The sequence below is a fragment of the Miscanthus floridulus genome, chromosome 10 (assembly GCF_019320115.1).
Source record: "Miscanthus floridulus cultivar M001 chromosome 10, ASM1932011v1, whole genome shotgun sequence".
In the NCBI taxonomy this organism is placed as follows: Eukaryota; Viridiplantae; Streptophyta; class Magnoliopsida; order Poales; family Poaceae; genus Miscanthus; species Miscanthus floridulus.
The window spans coordinates 116,675,915-116,688,326 of record NC_089589.1 but is presented as its reverse complement, the minus strand read 5'-3'; the positions used below and the strand labels follow the sequence as shown (position 1 = coordinate 116,688,326).

At 46.8% G+C, this 12,412-nt stretch overlaps 2 protein-coding genes across 2 annotated transcripts; both read left to right on the top strand.

Annotated features, from left to right (window-relative positions):
• The first annotated feature begins 7,565 nt into the window (after nucleotides 1-7,565).
• Nucleotides 7,566-8,804, top strand: LOC136489381 (uncharacterized). The gene is made up of 2 exons (XM_066486035.1): nucleotides 7,566-8,565; nucleotides 8,656-8,804. Exons 1-2 carry the CDS (start codon nucleotides 7,566-7,568, stop codon nucleotides 8,802-8,804), a joined length of 1,149 nt encoding a protein of 382 aa, XP_066342132.1.
• A 380-nt stretch (nucleotides 8,805-9,184) lies between these two features.
• Nucleotides 9,185-11,283, top strand: LOC136485443 (uncharacterized). Its single transcript, XM_066482320.1, has 3 exons — nucleotides 9,185-10,094; nucleotides 10,183-10,270; nucleotides 10,359-11,283. The coding sequence occupies exons 1-3, from the start codon at nucleotides 9,190-9,192 to the stop codon at nucleotides 11,139-11,141; spliced, it is 1,776 nt and encodes a 591-aa protein (XP_066338417.1). The 5' UTR covers nucleotides 9,185-9,189; the 3' UTR covers nucleotides 11,142-11,283.
• Nucleotides 11,284-12,412: the final 1,129 nt, after the last annotated feature.

Genomic DNA, 12,412 nt, shown 5'->3' with positions numbered 1-12,412 from the left:
ACTTGAGGCATGTGCGAGCATGCGGCCATGGGCCATGGCCCATGAGGACTCCATGATTGCGTGCTGTCGCTCTCTTCTGTTCACTGTCGCAGCTCAAACCAAGTCCAGGGGTCTCACTCGCATGCATGTCCGTCCTTCAGTCCGTGACTCAGATGAGACGACGAGTATGCTGTTCATTCTACGGGCCTGGCCATTTGGCCAACCATGTGGCGCAGCTTAGCTCAGGGGCGGTACTCAGCTCATCTCCGGTGACTGTGAGCTGCTAGACGGTGTGGCCCAACCCCAGCCAGCAACGTGGCCAGGCTTTCCTTCCATTTTTGTTTTAGAGAGAATTTCTTCGGTGCCACTTAAACCAATAATAGTCCCTTCATTGTCATCTAAAATTATAGACTTCTCTCACTGTCATCTATTTAGAAATTTTTATCCCCTCGTTGTCATTACCGTTGCATGAACAAGTCTTATTCTCTTGATTGCATCTATATATGGATAATTTGTTCCCTTAAATGCCATTGAAAGAAAAAAAAAACACTGTCACAAGGTGTTCGTTACATATGACTAACTCTGTGAGCACCGTTGGTCAACGCAATCTACGATTCCTCCACATGTACCGTTATCCATCCATGTACTGCGCCCACGGTCAGTCCTACGGCCCTCGGTCCCTCAAGCCTTAACGTCCATCCATGTACTTTGAGTTTATAAATGAAAGAAAAAAAAAAGTGAGCAGTTTGGGTGCTTGGGCCAAAAAAACTGCTAGCTAGCTTGTGCTATTCTGTTCGTGCGTGTTCATCCTTGCATCAGAGATTAAGCGAGTGTTTGTGATAAACACCTCTTGCTGAGTGTGGGAGAGATTTCCAACACCACCCTTGAACGACGACCAACGGCGTGGACTCAAGTATATTTGTCGTGCCGCGCGCAGCGGCGCCTGGGTTCTGGGTTCAGTGCATCGCAGATAGCCGCCTTGTGCTCCGAGCGCACGGATAGATGATAAGCATTGTGTGCAGTAACTAGTAAAGACGGTCGTGGTCGTGGCCCCAAACCACCGGTGAACGGCGACGGCCGGCCTTGGCTCGATGCATGTGCATGCCGGGTGCGGCCATGAGTGTGGTCGCTCAGTTCTGTTCAGTCTTCAGTGTTCATCGTCGTCGTCTGTTGAAACCGCGCACATGACTAGCTGTCGCGTCTCTAGCTCGATCTCATCCACGCTCTGTATTTGTCACCAAGTCCAGGGGATCCCCCTCGCATGCTCGTCACTTATCAGACGACAACGACGCGACGAGGAAGACGCGGACAGCAGAGAGAGGTGGCCACTGGCCAGGCTTTCACGGACTAGGAGATATTATTGGCGAGGAGATGACGACGGTTGCCTTCAGTCAGTCGATCAGGATAAGTGGATATGGAATGTCTGGCTGTTAATTTGCTTCCATTTATTTCTAGATATGTGTGTTTCCTTCCGCGTTATTTTCACGGGCAAGCTCTCTTCCACTAACAATATTCTCAGCTTCATTCAGCGGTACAGAGCACCAATCACGTCTATCTTTGAATAGTTCCATTTAAGGCCTTGATTGATGTAATCGGATTCACATCAATCCATATGTATTGGGGTCGACTGAAGAGGAACTTAAACTAAATTCTGCTCCAATCCACCCCAACACACGTGGATTGAGATAAATCCAACAATGTTCAAACAAAGCCAATTATATTCCTAGTGTCGCGAACAATTAATATGTACTGATATGTTGGTGTTTGGATTTTGGCACATGAATGGGATGAATTACTTCTTGATGGATTACTTGTGTTAGTTATTAGTTACTTGTTGGTTTAATGTGTATTGTGTCTTGTGAGTGGACAAATCAATTTGTAGAATTGATAGATCATGGCTCTGGTGCATATGAATTTTATACTACCAAAATCAGTTTCCTGTCGGCTTGACCATTTTTTCCTGTCGGTTGAATGTCAGGAATCAGTTTCCTTTCGTGCTATTTAGTAAAATCTCTGGTCCAAGGGCTCGAATCATGTCCTCCAAATCATCTTCATCGCCGACACGTGCTCCACCATCATTATTGGCACCATCTTCGTCGTTACCATCCCAACCACCAGCATCACCACCTTGTTCATTGCCAAACTCGAAATACATTCGTGCATCAAGCTCTGCTGAATATTGGGACAGGGATTCTATGGTTTCTTCGTCGTATTCCTCCTCATCCTCGTCGTTAACAATAACCGTTTCACCATGATGAATCCACACTGTGTAGTCCTCAACAAATCCTCGCATAAATCAAATGTGATCTGATGATAGTCACATCTGTCCATGCCATACGGTTCTTGCAATCTTTACATGGGCAAATAATTGTATCCTTATTCTCTTTCAATGTCGTTGCATGCTTCTTTGCGGCTTCAATAAATTTATCCACCTCTTCACGGAAACCTGCCTTGAACCTTAACGAATCATACATCCAAGAGTTCCTGTACTCCATCTTTTACAACAACAACAAAACAAACATTAAAGGAGTACTTATTCAGATATATATAAAAATGAAACAAATTAATAATTGCTTGAGAATAATTGTATATACTTCAGATATATATGAATATAAATCTAATATAATTACGTGAAGCATACAAACACACCATGGTAAAAGAAAATTAATTAACGGCCCATTTATCCATAAATAATTAAAATACATATTTATTGATTACAATAAATAATTTTAAAGACAACAATTAGCAAGAATTATACTTTACCCAATATCTTTCATACAAACCCTAGTCCAATTTCATCAAACATAAATTTACAAAAACGAAATTAATAAAAAAACCAAACCCTAGATCTAGATCCACATGCACATGAAACATCCATAAAACTAACTAATTGTTCAATAAAATCAAGAAACATGGACCAAATAAGGGTATGATCTTGTTCCCCTCCCTAATTTACCCTAGTACATTCAAAAGTTGGTTCTAATTTGCTTCATAAATAGCTCAAGCACCATAGAAAAGAGAGAAAAACAAAACTCTAATTACTCACTAACCAACTATTAAAACTTAAAAAAAAGTATGGAATAGCATTTTCTTACCTTCTACAATCTCTCCACCAAAGGATTTGAGATCAAAACCTTCCCCCCTTAGTAGAGCAATTTTTGGGAGGTGCCCAAGGCCTCCCCACCTTTTTTTCACGGGTTGGAGTGAGTGACTCGAGGAGAAAGAATGTGCTGCATCTGTTTTATATGGGGGCATTTGTAGGGGCGGCTGGTGATTGAGCCGCCCCTACAAATCGGTGCTATAAATACGGAGCCATTTGTAGGGGCGGCTCAATCACCAGCCGCCCCCTACAAATAGTATTTCCAGGGGCGGCTGGTGATTGAGCCGCCCCTACAAATCAGACCCCATTTGTAGGGGCGGCTCGTAACACCAGCCGCCCCTGCTGTTCCATTTGTAGGGGCGGCTGGTGTCTGGGCACCCGAGCACGCCACTGTAGGGGCGGCTCCATCACCGGCCGCTCCTAAAAAAAAATCGAACCGTTGTTAAAAATCGTTTTTTAGGTAGTGGGCAGCTGGGCAGGCTTGGTGAGAGAGGTCGTGTCGTGTGAAGCGGCAAGTGCATGCCTGTGATAACCGTTGTGTAACATGCACATGTTTAGGCTAAATGCGATTAGTTAGGAGCTAGCCATGCAAGAAGACTTGATGTCCTGGTCAAGCCACACGGCGAAGAGATTTTTGACAGAAGAATAGGACCTGCTGGGGACTCAGCTTTTGCACGGCCTACTACCGGCACGTCATGCATGTACTTGGAGTTTATAAATGAAAGAAAAAAGAAGTGAGCAGCGTGGCTGCTTTGGACCAAAAAACTGCTAGCTTGTGCTATTCTGTTCGTGTGTGTTCATCCTTGCGTCAGAGATTAAGCGAGTGTTTGTGATAAACACCTCTTGCTGAGTGAGGGAGAGATTTCCAGCACCCTTGAACGACAACCAACGGCGTGGACTCATATTTGTCGTGCCGCGCGCGGCTGCGCCTGGTTCTGGTTCAGTGCATCGCAGATAGCCGCCTTGTGCCGCCCGCAGATGGTGTAGTGCAGTGCTCCGAGCGCACCGATACATGATATGCACACTGTGTGCGGTAACCAGTAAGGACGACACACGTGGTCGTGGCCCCAACCCACCGGCGACGGCGACGGCGACGGCGACGACCTTGACTCGAGGCAAATATGTGCCTGCCATCGCGAGTGCGGCCATGAGTGGTCGCTGTTCAGTGTTCATCGTCGTCTGTTCAAACCGTACATGACCTCACTGTCGCGTCTCGCTCTCATTCACACTCTCTATTTGTCACCAAGTCCAGGGGGTCCCCCTCGAATGCTGGTGACTTATCAGACGACGACGACGCGACGAGGAGGAGCGAGTATGCAGGTCAGTCCACTCGCATCGTCGTGACTCCCACGACCGCGCGCGACGACGACGAGTATGCAGGTCAGTCAATTGGCCTGGCTGGCGTACCTGTGGCGCGACAGCTGCGACGACTGCGACCTGGTAGACGGACGGTGTGGCGCAGCGCGGACAGCAGAGGTGGCCACTGGCCAGGCTTTCACGGACTATGAGACAGATTTTGTTCTATTGGCGAGGATGACGCATGCGGCGTGCCTTCAGTCGGCCTGGATAAGTGGATATGGAATGTCTGGCTGTTAACTTGCTTCCATTTATTTCTAGATAGGTAGTAGTACTAATTAATGAAAGCCACATGTTAACACCATGCGACCCTGTGATGAGGAGGTAATAAGGTACACAGAGAGAGAGAAGCCAAGAGAAGATGACGACGATGCAGACAAGATGTGTGTGTTTCCTTCCGCGATATTTTCACGGGCAAGCTCTCTACCACTAACAACATTGTCAGCTTCGATTCAGCAGTACAGAACACCAATCACGTCACGTCTGTCTTCAAAGAGTTCCTTTTAATTATATTTGCATTTATAGAAGAAACATCCTATACCTAGCGGACAAATATACCTCACAACGCTGCTGCTGCTGCTGCTGCTGGACTGCTTCCTTGAGTGCGTCGTCAAAGGAACCCAGAAGCCATACTTGCTTGGGGGAAACCGGGTGCTCTAGCGCCAAAAACTGCGTCTCTGAACCTTCAAGGCAGTGGACCTTCAGCAGCTCAAGCTTCTCGACGGCTCCCTCGTCAAACCTTACATGCAACTTGGATTTGCAGGCAATCTCGAGGACCTGGAGTTTGCTGAAAAGGGCAGTGGGGAATTGGAGCTCACCATGTTGTTGATCCTTGATGACGCGAAGGCGCAGAGTATGCAGACTTGGTAGGTTCCCGAGCAGCGGTATGACCTCTGCTGTCAACAGTGCATTAGTCATCTCTAAAGTCAGCTTCCCGAGATTAACAGCATCCTCCTCGATGCTATGCGGCAGCTGTTAGATTGATCTCTAATCTCAATCTGGGCCCAACGGCCCAGTTGTGTCTTTGATCCGTGCCCTGATTGGGGACGCCCAGCCCACTATGGCTGGAGGGCCCCTGTCACACTACGCAATAAATAGAGGTGGGGGCCAACGGCTCTGAGTACAAGGTTCGCCTGAGCCGAGCTCTCCACCGAAATTCCTAATCCAATCTAGAGGGTGCGCAGCGAGTGACGGGAAGCCACCAGCCGCGCCGTCCCGCTCCACCGACGTCGACGACTTCATCACCCTCTTCATCGACCGTCGCTGCCCTCGCGTAGACACCGGCACAACAACCATGGCCGACGCCTCTGGATCGAATGCCTACGATGGTCGGTAACCTAGCACTACTCCTTCCTCTAATCTCTGTCTAATAGACGTACTAGGACATGTTATCCGTTTACAAGATGTATCCGGCTTGATCTATGACTATGTGATCATGATAAATCATAACATTGGTATCAAAGCCAGGTTCTATTGAGTAGATCTCGGTATGGGTACGAATAGAAAAGAAAAGAAATCAAATGAAAGAGATGAACCGAATCGAACGAATCGAATCGGGAAAAGAAACCCTAACCCTAACCAAACCCTAATCTCGATCCTAACCCCATCCCCAACCCTAAATCGGATAGATCCGAGAAGAGAAGAAAGGAAAATCAAAGAAAAGAAAAGGGGAAGGGGAAGAGGCCTACCTCGCCGCCACACCGTGCAGCCGCCTCGCCGGTGTGCGGGAAGACGGCCGAGCCGTGTGAGCTCCGGCAAAGGGCACCGCCGCTAGTCCTCTTGACGGCGGCGCGCTCACCCACGTGGGGAGCTCGTGCGCTGGCGAAGGGGCCGGCGACGGCGCCATGCTTCACTGCGTCTCACGTTTTGCTCGGTTGTCGCTCGCTGCTGTTGCGCTGAGGAAGGAGAGCGGCGAAGAGAGAGGAAGGGAGGCAGCGAATGACCTAGGGTTCGGGGTGACGACGCCGTCGTCGGGGTTTTGTTCATCCGAAGCGCACACTCGTCCGTCTGATCTGCATCGACGGTGTAGAAGCCACGGGCCGGAGGCCGGCCCAGGCGGGCGCGGGAGGGCGAGCCGCTTTCCCGGACCAGGCCCAGGTTGCGGCCTGGGTGCACTACTAGAAATGTGTTCATCAATGACGATTCAGTCGTGACGCTTACAAATTTTGTCACAGAACAAGCGCTTTCTTTGACGAAATTTCCAGCTTCGTCATATGTAACAAGTGACGGAGCTTTGGCACGAAGAATAATGACGAAAACAAAAGAATCGTCATAAAACAACAAAACTAAATCGTCATAGATCGTTTGGCTCATGTATCAGGCTAGCCTGGCCGCCGGGAAACGCTCAATTTCCCCGTATCTGCAGAGCCTGGCTAAAGGACGCTTTTTGCACCACGCGGGCCAGGCCCAAACATCGGCACAGGTAACCAAACATTCGGTTGTTGCATCCCACGAGCCTGGTTGAGCCACATACAGGGAACCAAACATGCCCTAAACCCATGATCGCACGGACGTGGGCGCAGACAAACCCTCGCGCCATGAGAGTAGCGTCGGGCGAGCACAGCAGATCAGCGCCGGCCATCGTCGGGCGGGCAGAGCAGCGCCGGCGAGCGTTGGGCGGGCAGAGCAGCGCCGGCGAGCGTGGAGCCAGGAGAGCAGCGCCAGCGAGCGTGGAGCGAGGAGAGCAGCGCCGGGCAGTGGCGGCGCGCGTGGGACAGTGCGGCAGCGCCAGCGAGCGTGGGGCTGGCAGAGCAGCGCATGGCACATGAGCAGAGGAGCGCTGGGTAGCGGCGGCGCTCGTGGGACAGAGCAGCGGCGGCGCACGTGGGTCAGTGCACCAGCGTCGGCGATCGTGGGGCGGTCAGAGCAGCGCCGGCGATTGTGGGGCGAGGAGAGCAGCGTCGGGTAGCGGCGACTTGCGTGGGACAGGGCAGCGGCGGTTTGCGTGGGACAGAGGAGCACCGACGATCGTGGGACAGAGCAGCGGCGGCGCGTGGGACAGAGCAGTACAAGGTTTGATTTGTTTTTGAATTTCTTTATATATATGCATGTGTTGGATGTGTTTTTGAATTTTGTTGAGTTTACTCTAATTTTAGGATTGAGTGCAAGGTTTATTTTACTCTCAAAATAGATGGATAGAAGCTGGATTTATGGGACACAATTCACACCTGCATATGTGAAAGGGGTTGAAGAGTTCATGAAATTTGTTAGTGAAAGATACCCCGAAGACAGCCACATACTTTGTCCGTGCAGCAAATGTCTTAATCAAAGTTTACGGCCTCAGGATGATGTAAATGACCATATACACATTTATGGAATGTCAGCTGCATACACCAGGTGGATTCATCATGGGGAGTCGGCAGATACTGTAGTAGTTGAAAATTTGGAGCAGGAGGTCGAAGGAAGTGATCATGACTTTGGGATACATGTGGATGTGGCCGATGATGATTATGATGAGGATCACGGAGTACCAGAGATGATAGGAGATATGTATGCTGCGACAGAGGCTGATGGAGAACAACCAAGGTTTGCAAGAGTCCTTGAAGATGCGAAGAAGTCACTTAGCCCGGGATCTAGCCATTCAAAATTCTCTTTTCTGGTGAGGATGTTGTATATCAAGTCTCGTTATCGAATTGGCCATACAGCATTTTCCATAATGCTGAAGTTGTTGTCATCAGGATACCCTCAGAGTGAGTTGCCAAAATCATATGATGAGGCCAAGAAATATCTTGGAGAACTGGGCCTTGGTTTCGAAAACATCCATGTGTGCAAGAACAATTGTGTGTTGTTTCAGAAGAGGTATTATAAAGAGAATGTGTGCCCAGTATGCAAGGCGTCTAGATGGCAAGATGAAACTGGGAACAAGCAGGTTCCCCACAAGGTATTGAGGCATTTTCCACTTTTGCCAAGGTTGAAAAGAATTTTTGCTTCAAAGCGCACTTCTAAGGAAACACAATGGCACAAGAAAACGAGGACGCCAGTTGATAATGTAATGAGCCATCCAGCTGATGGAGAAGCATGGAAGGAGTTCGACATGAGGGAACCAACCTTTGCAGATGATTTGAGGAACCTGAGGCTTGCCTTAGCTACCGATGGATTCAATCCATTTGGCAACATGAGTACGCAGTACAGTATGTGGCCAGTGCTTCTGACACCGCTGAATCTCCCACCATGGGAATGCGTGAATCCAGCAAACTGCTTTATGTCTTTACTCATCCCAGGTCCAAAATCTCCAGGAAAGGATTTTGATTTGTTCCTTGAGCCCCTAATTGAAGAACTGCTCGATCTATGGAAGGGTGTCAGTACCTACGATGCATGTACTGGTCGAAAGTTTAACCTTTCGTGCTGCCGTGCTATGGTGTATACATGATTTTCCAGCGTTGAGCACGTTATCAGGGCGAACAACAAAAGGGTATTATGCATGTATTCATTGCGACAAGGATCCGTTGTCTCGGGCAATAAGGAGTAAAATATGTTACATTGGACATCGTCGTTACCTTCCGATGACACATGCATGGCGGAGAAGCTTGGCTTTCGATGGTAAGCGTGAAAACAAAGATCAGCCAGGCAAGTTCACTTTGGAGGAGGTCCTAGAGGAGCTAGAGAAGGTGAAAGATGTCAGGCCAGGGAAGCATCCTGAAATTATTGGAAATAAAAGGAAGCGCAATGAGGGTCCAAGGATTTATAGCCGCAAAGTTGGGTTGTGGAGATTGCCATAATGGAAACATTTGAAGCTTCCACATAATCTCGATGTGATGCACATAGAGAAAAACATATGTGAAAATATTCTTGGCACATTACTCAATGTGCAGGGCAAGACCAAGGACACAACCAATGCTAGGATAGATTTGCATGATATGGGCATAAGACCTGAATTGCACTTACAGCAGCATGGCAACTTAGTCACTGCTCCACCTGCTTCGTATGTCTTAGGGAAGGATCAAAAAATCGAGTTCTGCAAGTTTCTCAAAGGTATCAAGTTTCCTGATGGATATGTGGCTAACCTAGCAAGATACATAAGTGAAGATGGTTCGAAGGTGCAGGGAAAGCTGAAAACACATTCTTGCCACATACTCCTGCAAAGAATCATACATGCTGGCCTAAGAGGACTGGTGAGGAAGGATGTATATGAAGCAGTTGCAGAGCTTGGGACCTTCTTCAGGGAACTATGCAGTAGAAATCTAAGGATTGATGTTGTCAAACGACTAAAAGAAGAAATTCCATTGATCCTATGCAAGCTTGAGAAAATCTTTCCACCTGCCTTCTTTGATGTCATGGTGCACTTGGCCGTCCATCTTCCTGATGAGGCACTGCTAAGAGGACCTGTTCAGTATGGATGGATGTACCCAATAGAAAGGCGGCTAGGCACTTTGAAGAATTTTGTAAGGAACAGGGCTAGGCCAGAAGGATCAATTGCTGAGGCATATATGGCAAGTGACACCTTGACTTTTTGTTCTAGGTATATGGAGGATATTGACAACAGATTTAACCATGATGATGGTAGTGATGGAGAGATGCCATTGCCTGATGACATCTCTGTTTTTAAGCATGGTGTTACTCTTGTTGGATCTAATAGGAGCCAGTACATTGATGATGTTGACCTCAATAAGTTAGTTTGGTATATGCTAAATAATTGTGAAGAAGCTGAGGAATATTTGGAGTAAGTATCTATTAGATGTTTTGGGAATTAGTTTTTGTTTTATTTCTAATTTTTCAAATTATTCTTATGACTTAACTTTGCCCTGCAGCTTGTACAAGGACGATCTTGAGCAGCAAGGTGCACTTGATGTTGATAAAATGGTTCAACAAGGATTTGCAAAGTGGTTTAGGTGCCATGTAAGTCACTACACATTGTGTTTCTAGGTTCAGTAAATGCATTAGTATCCATATGTAATTGGTTAACTGAGTACTTTTGTTGCAACAGATTGAGAACAAACACAAGGAGAATCCAGAATCGGTTAGCGAAGGATTGTGGGCACTGTCATGTGGCCTAGATCTGCGAGTTAAGACTTGTGCAGCTTGCAAGGTTAATGGAGTGCGGTATAGCACTGTGGATCGTGAGAATTTCATTCTGACACAAAATAGTGGTGTAATGACTGAAGGTTCACATGAAGGGAACAACATATATTTTTATGGAGTCCTTAAAGAGGTAATTGAGTTGCAATATAACTCAAATCTTCAAGTCCGTCGGACGGTGGTTCTATTTCGATGCGATTGGTTCAAGCAAGAAGGCAAGACGATAGGCCTTCGAGATGACGAACATTTCAAATCCATCAATGTGCAGTCATTATGGTACAAGACTGATCCTTTCATCTTAGCAACTCAATCAAAAAAGATATTTTACCTGCAAGACACATCTTTAGGTAAAGATTGGCGAGTTGTGCAGAAATTTGAACATAGGAATATTTATGATGTCGCTGAAAAAGATGAGGCCAGTCATGATGTGCATCAGGATGATTATTGTTCTGATACTGAACATGTAGTGCAAGCAGGGGCTGATAAAGAGGTTACGCACAATATTCAAGGTGGAGAAGCCAGTATAATTGAAGGAAATTTACAAGACGTTATAAGCTGCAAGAAGCAACCTATTATTCATGAAGATAGTGAGGATGAGGAGGAAGATGAGACTGTACTGCAGTACTATAGTGATGGTGGCAATGATAACAATGATGACATGTCCCTAGACGATGAAGATGATGATTTCTAGTATGGACCTTGACGTACTGTTTTGATTTCTAGTATGGACCACTGACATGTCCCTAGACTGCACTACTGTTTTGTTTTCCCTGGACATGTTATCTGAACCTGTAATCTTTACATGTAATCTGGACATGTTATCTCGGCCTATCATGTTATCTGGACCTATGTTACTGTAACTTAAGTGCTACCTATCTATTGTGTGAACCTATATGTCCAAATTCTATTGAAATTGTATCCACTTTCATGCAGAACTGCATACAACCAGTGAAAAATACTCTATCAAAATTATTCCTAAATTGTAGCATGACTCTTTCAAATCAGACCACATGAACTGCATACAACCATTGAAAAATACTTGGTGATTTCTAAAAACGATCTTCATTTCATAGGATTACTCTGTCATTACATCATTTCTGAACAAATACTAGGACTACAATTACAAAGCTTGTCCATCTTGCATTTCTGAAAAATTGTCTCATACAAAGCCGACTTACAGGCAACCATAACAGCAATCAAGACACCTACAAAGCCCACAAAACAAGGAAAAATCGATCACTATTTGCTTCGACTCATGCTTTGGCTCCTTAGCCTTCACTGTCATCAGTGTCCATTCTTTCCTCATGTGCATTTTCTTTGGCTGCCCCTCCAGTAACTCCTGCTGAGAGAGTATCATCTTTGAACATGACATATGACCTCATCCCTTTCTGATTACGGGTGTTCTTTAAGAGCTCAACTTGGTGGCCATTCCAAACAGCAACACTGCATTTGGAATTGTTCAGCCATCCTGCAAACATATTGCATCAGATATGCATTGCTGCTACAATTCGTTTTTAGGAACAAAGAAGCTCAAGACTGGAATATCATACTCGAATAAATGTGCCGAATAAACCACAGATACACTGAATTCACAACAGAAAGGAAGCGAGGATTTGGAAGCCAAGGCGAACAATTCCCTCGACCATTCACACAGTCACTGCAATACACATAAGTTTCTGAAACTGTGTGCCTCGTTCAGTTCCCCTTCCCCGTTCCATGCTCAGTGCAAAACCAAGCTGATCATCAGCATCAGCCAAATGCACTAAGGAGCAAATCAAAAACACTGTGAATATGTGGTTTCGATTGGCAAATTGGCCAGAACCTGGGAGCCAACAGATGCTGACCTGGTTCGTGCAACGGAGGCGGACTGGCGTGGATGCGGCTGCAGCTTCGCGCGGATGTGGCGGCGGCCCGGAGGCGGATTGGCGTGGACGCGGCTGCAGCTTGTCGCGGACATGGCGG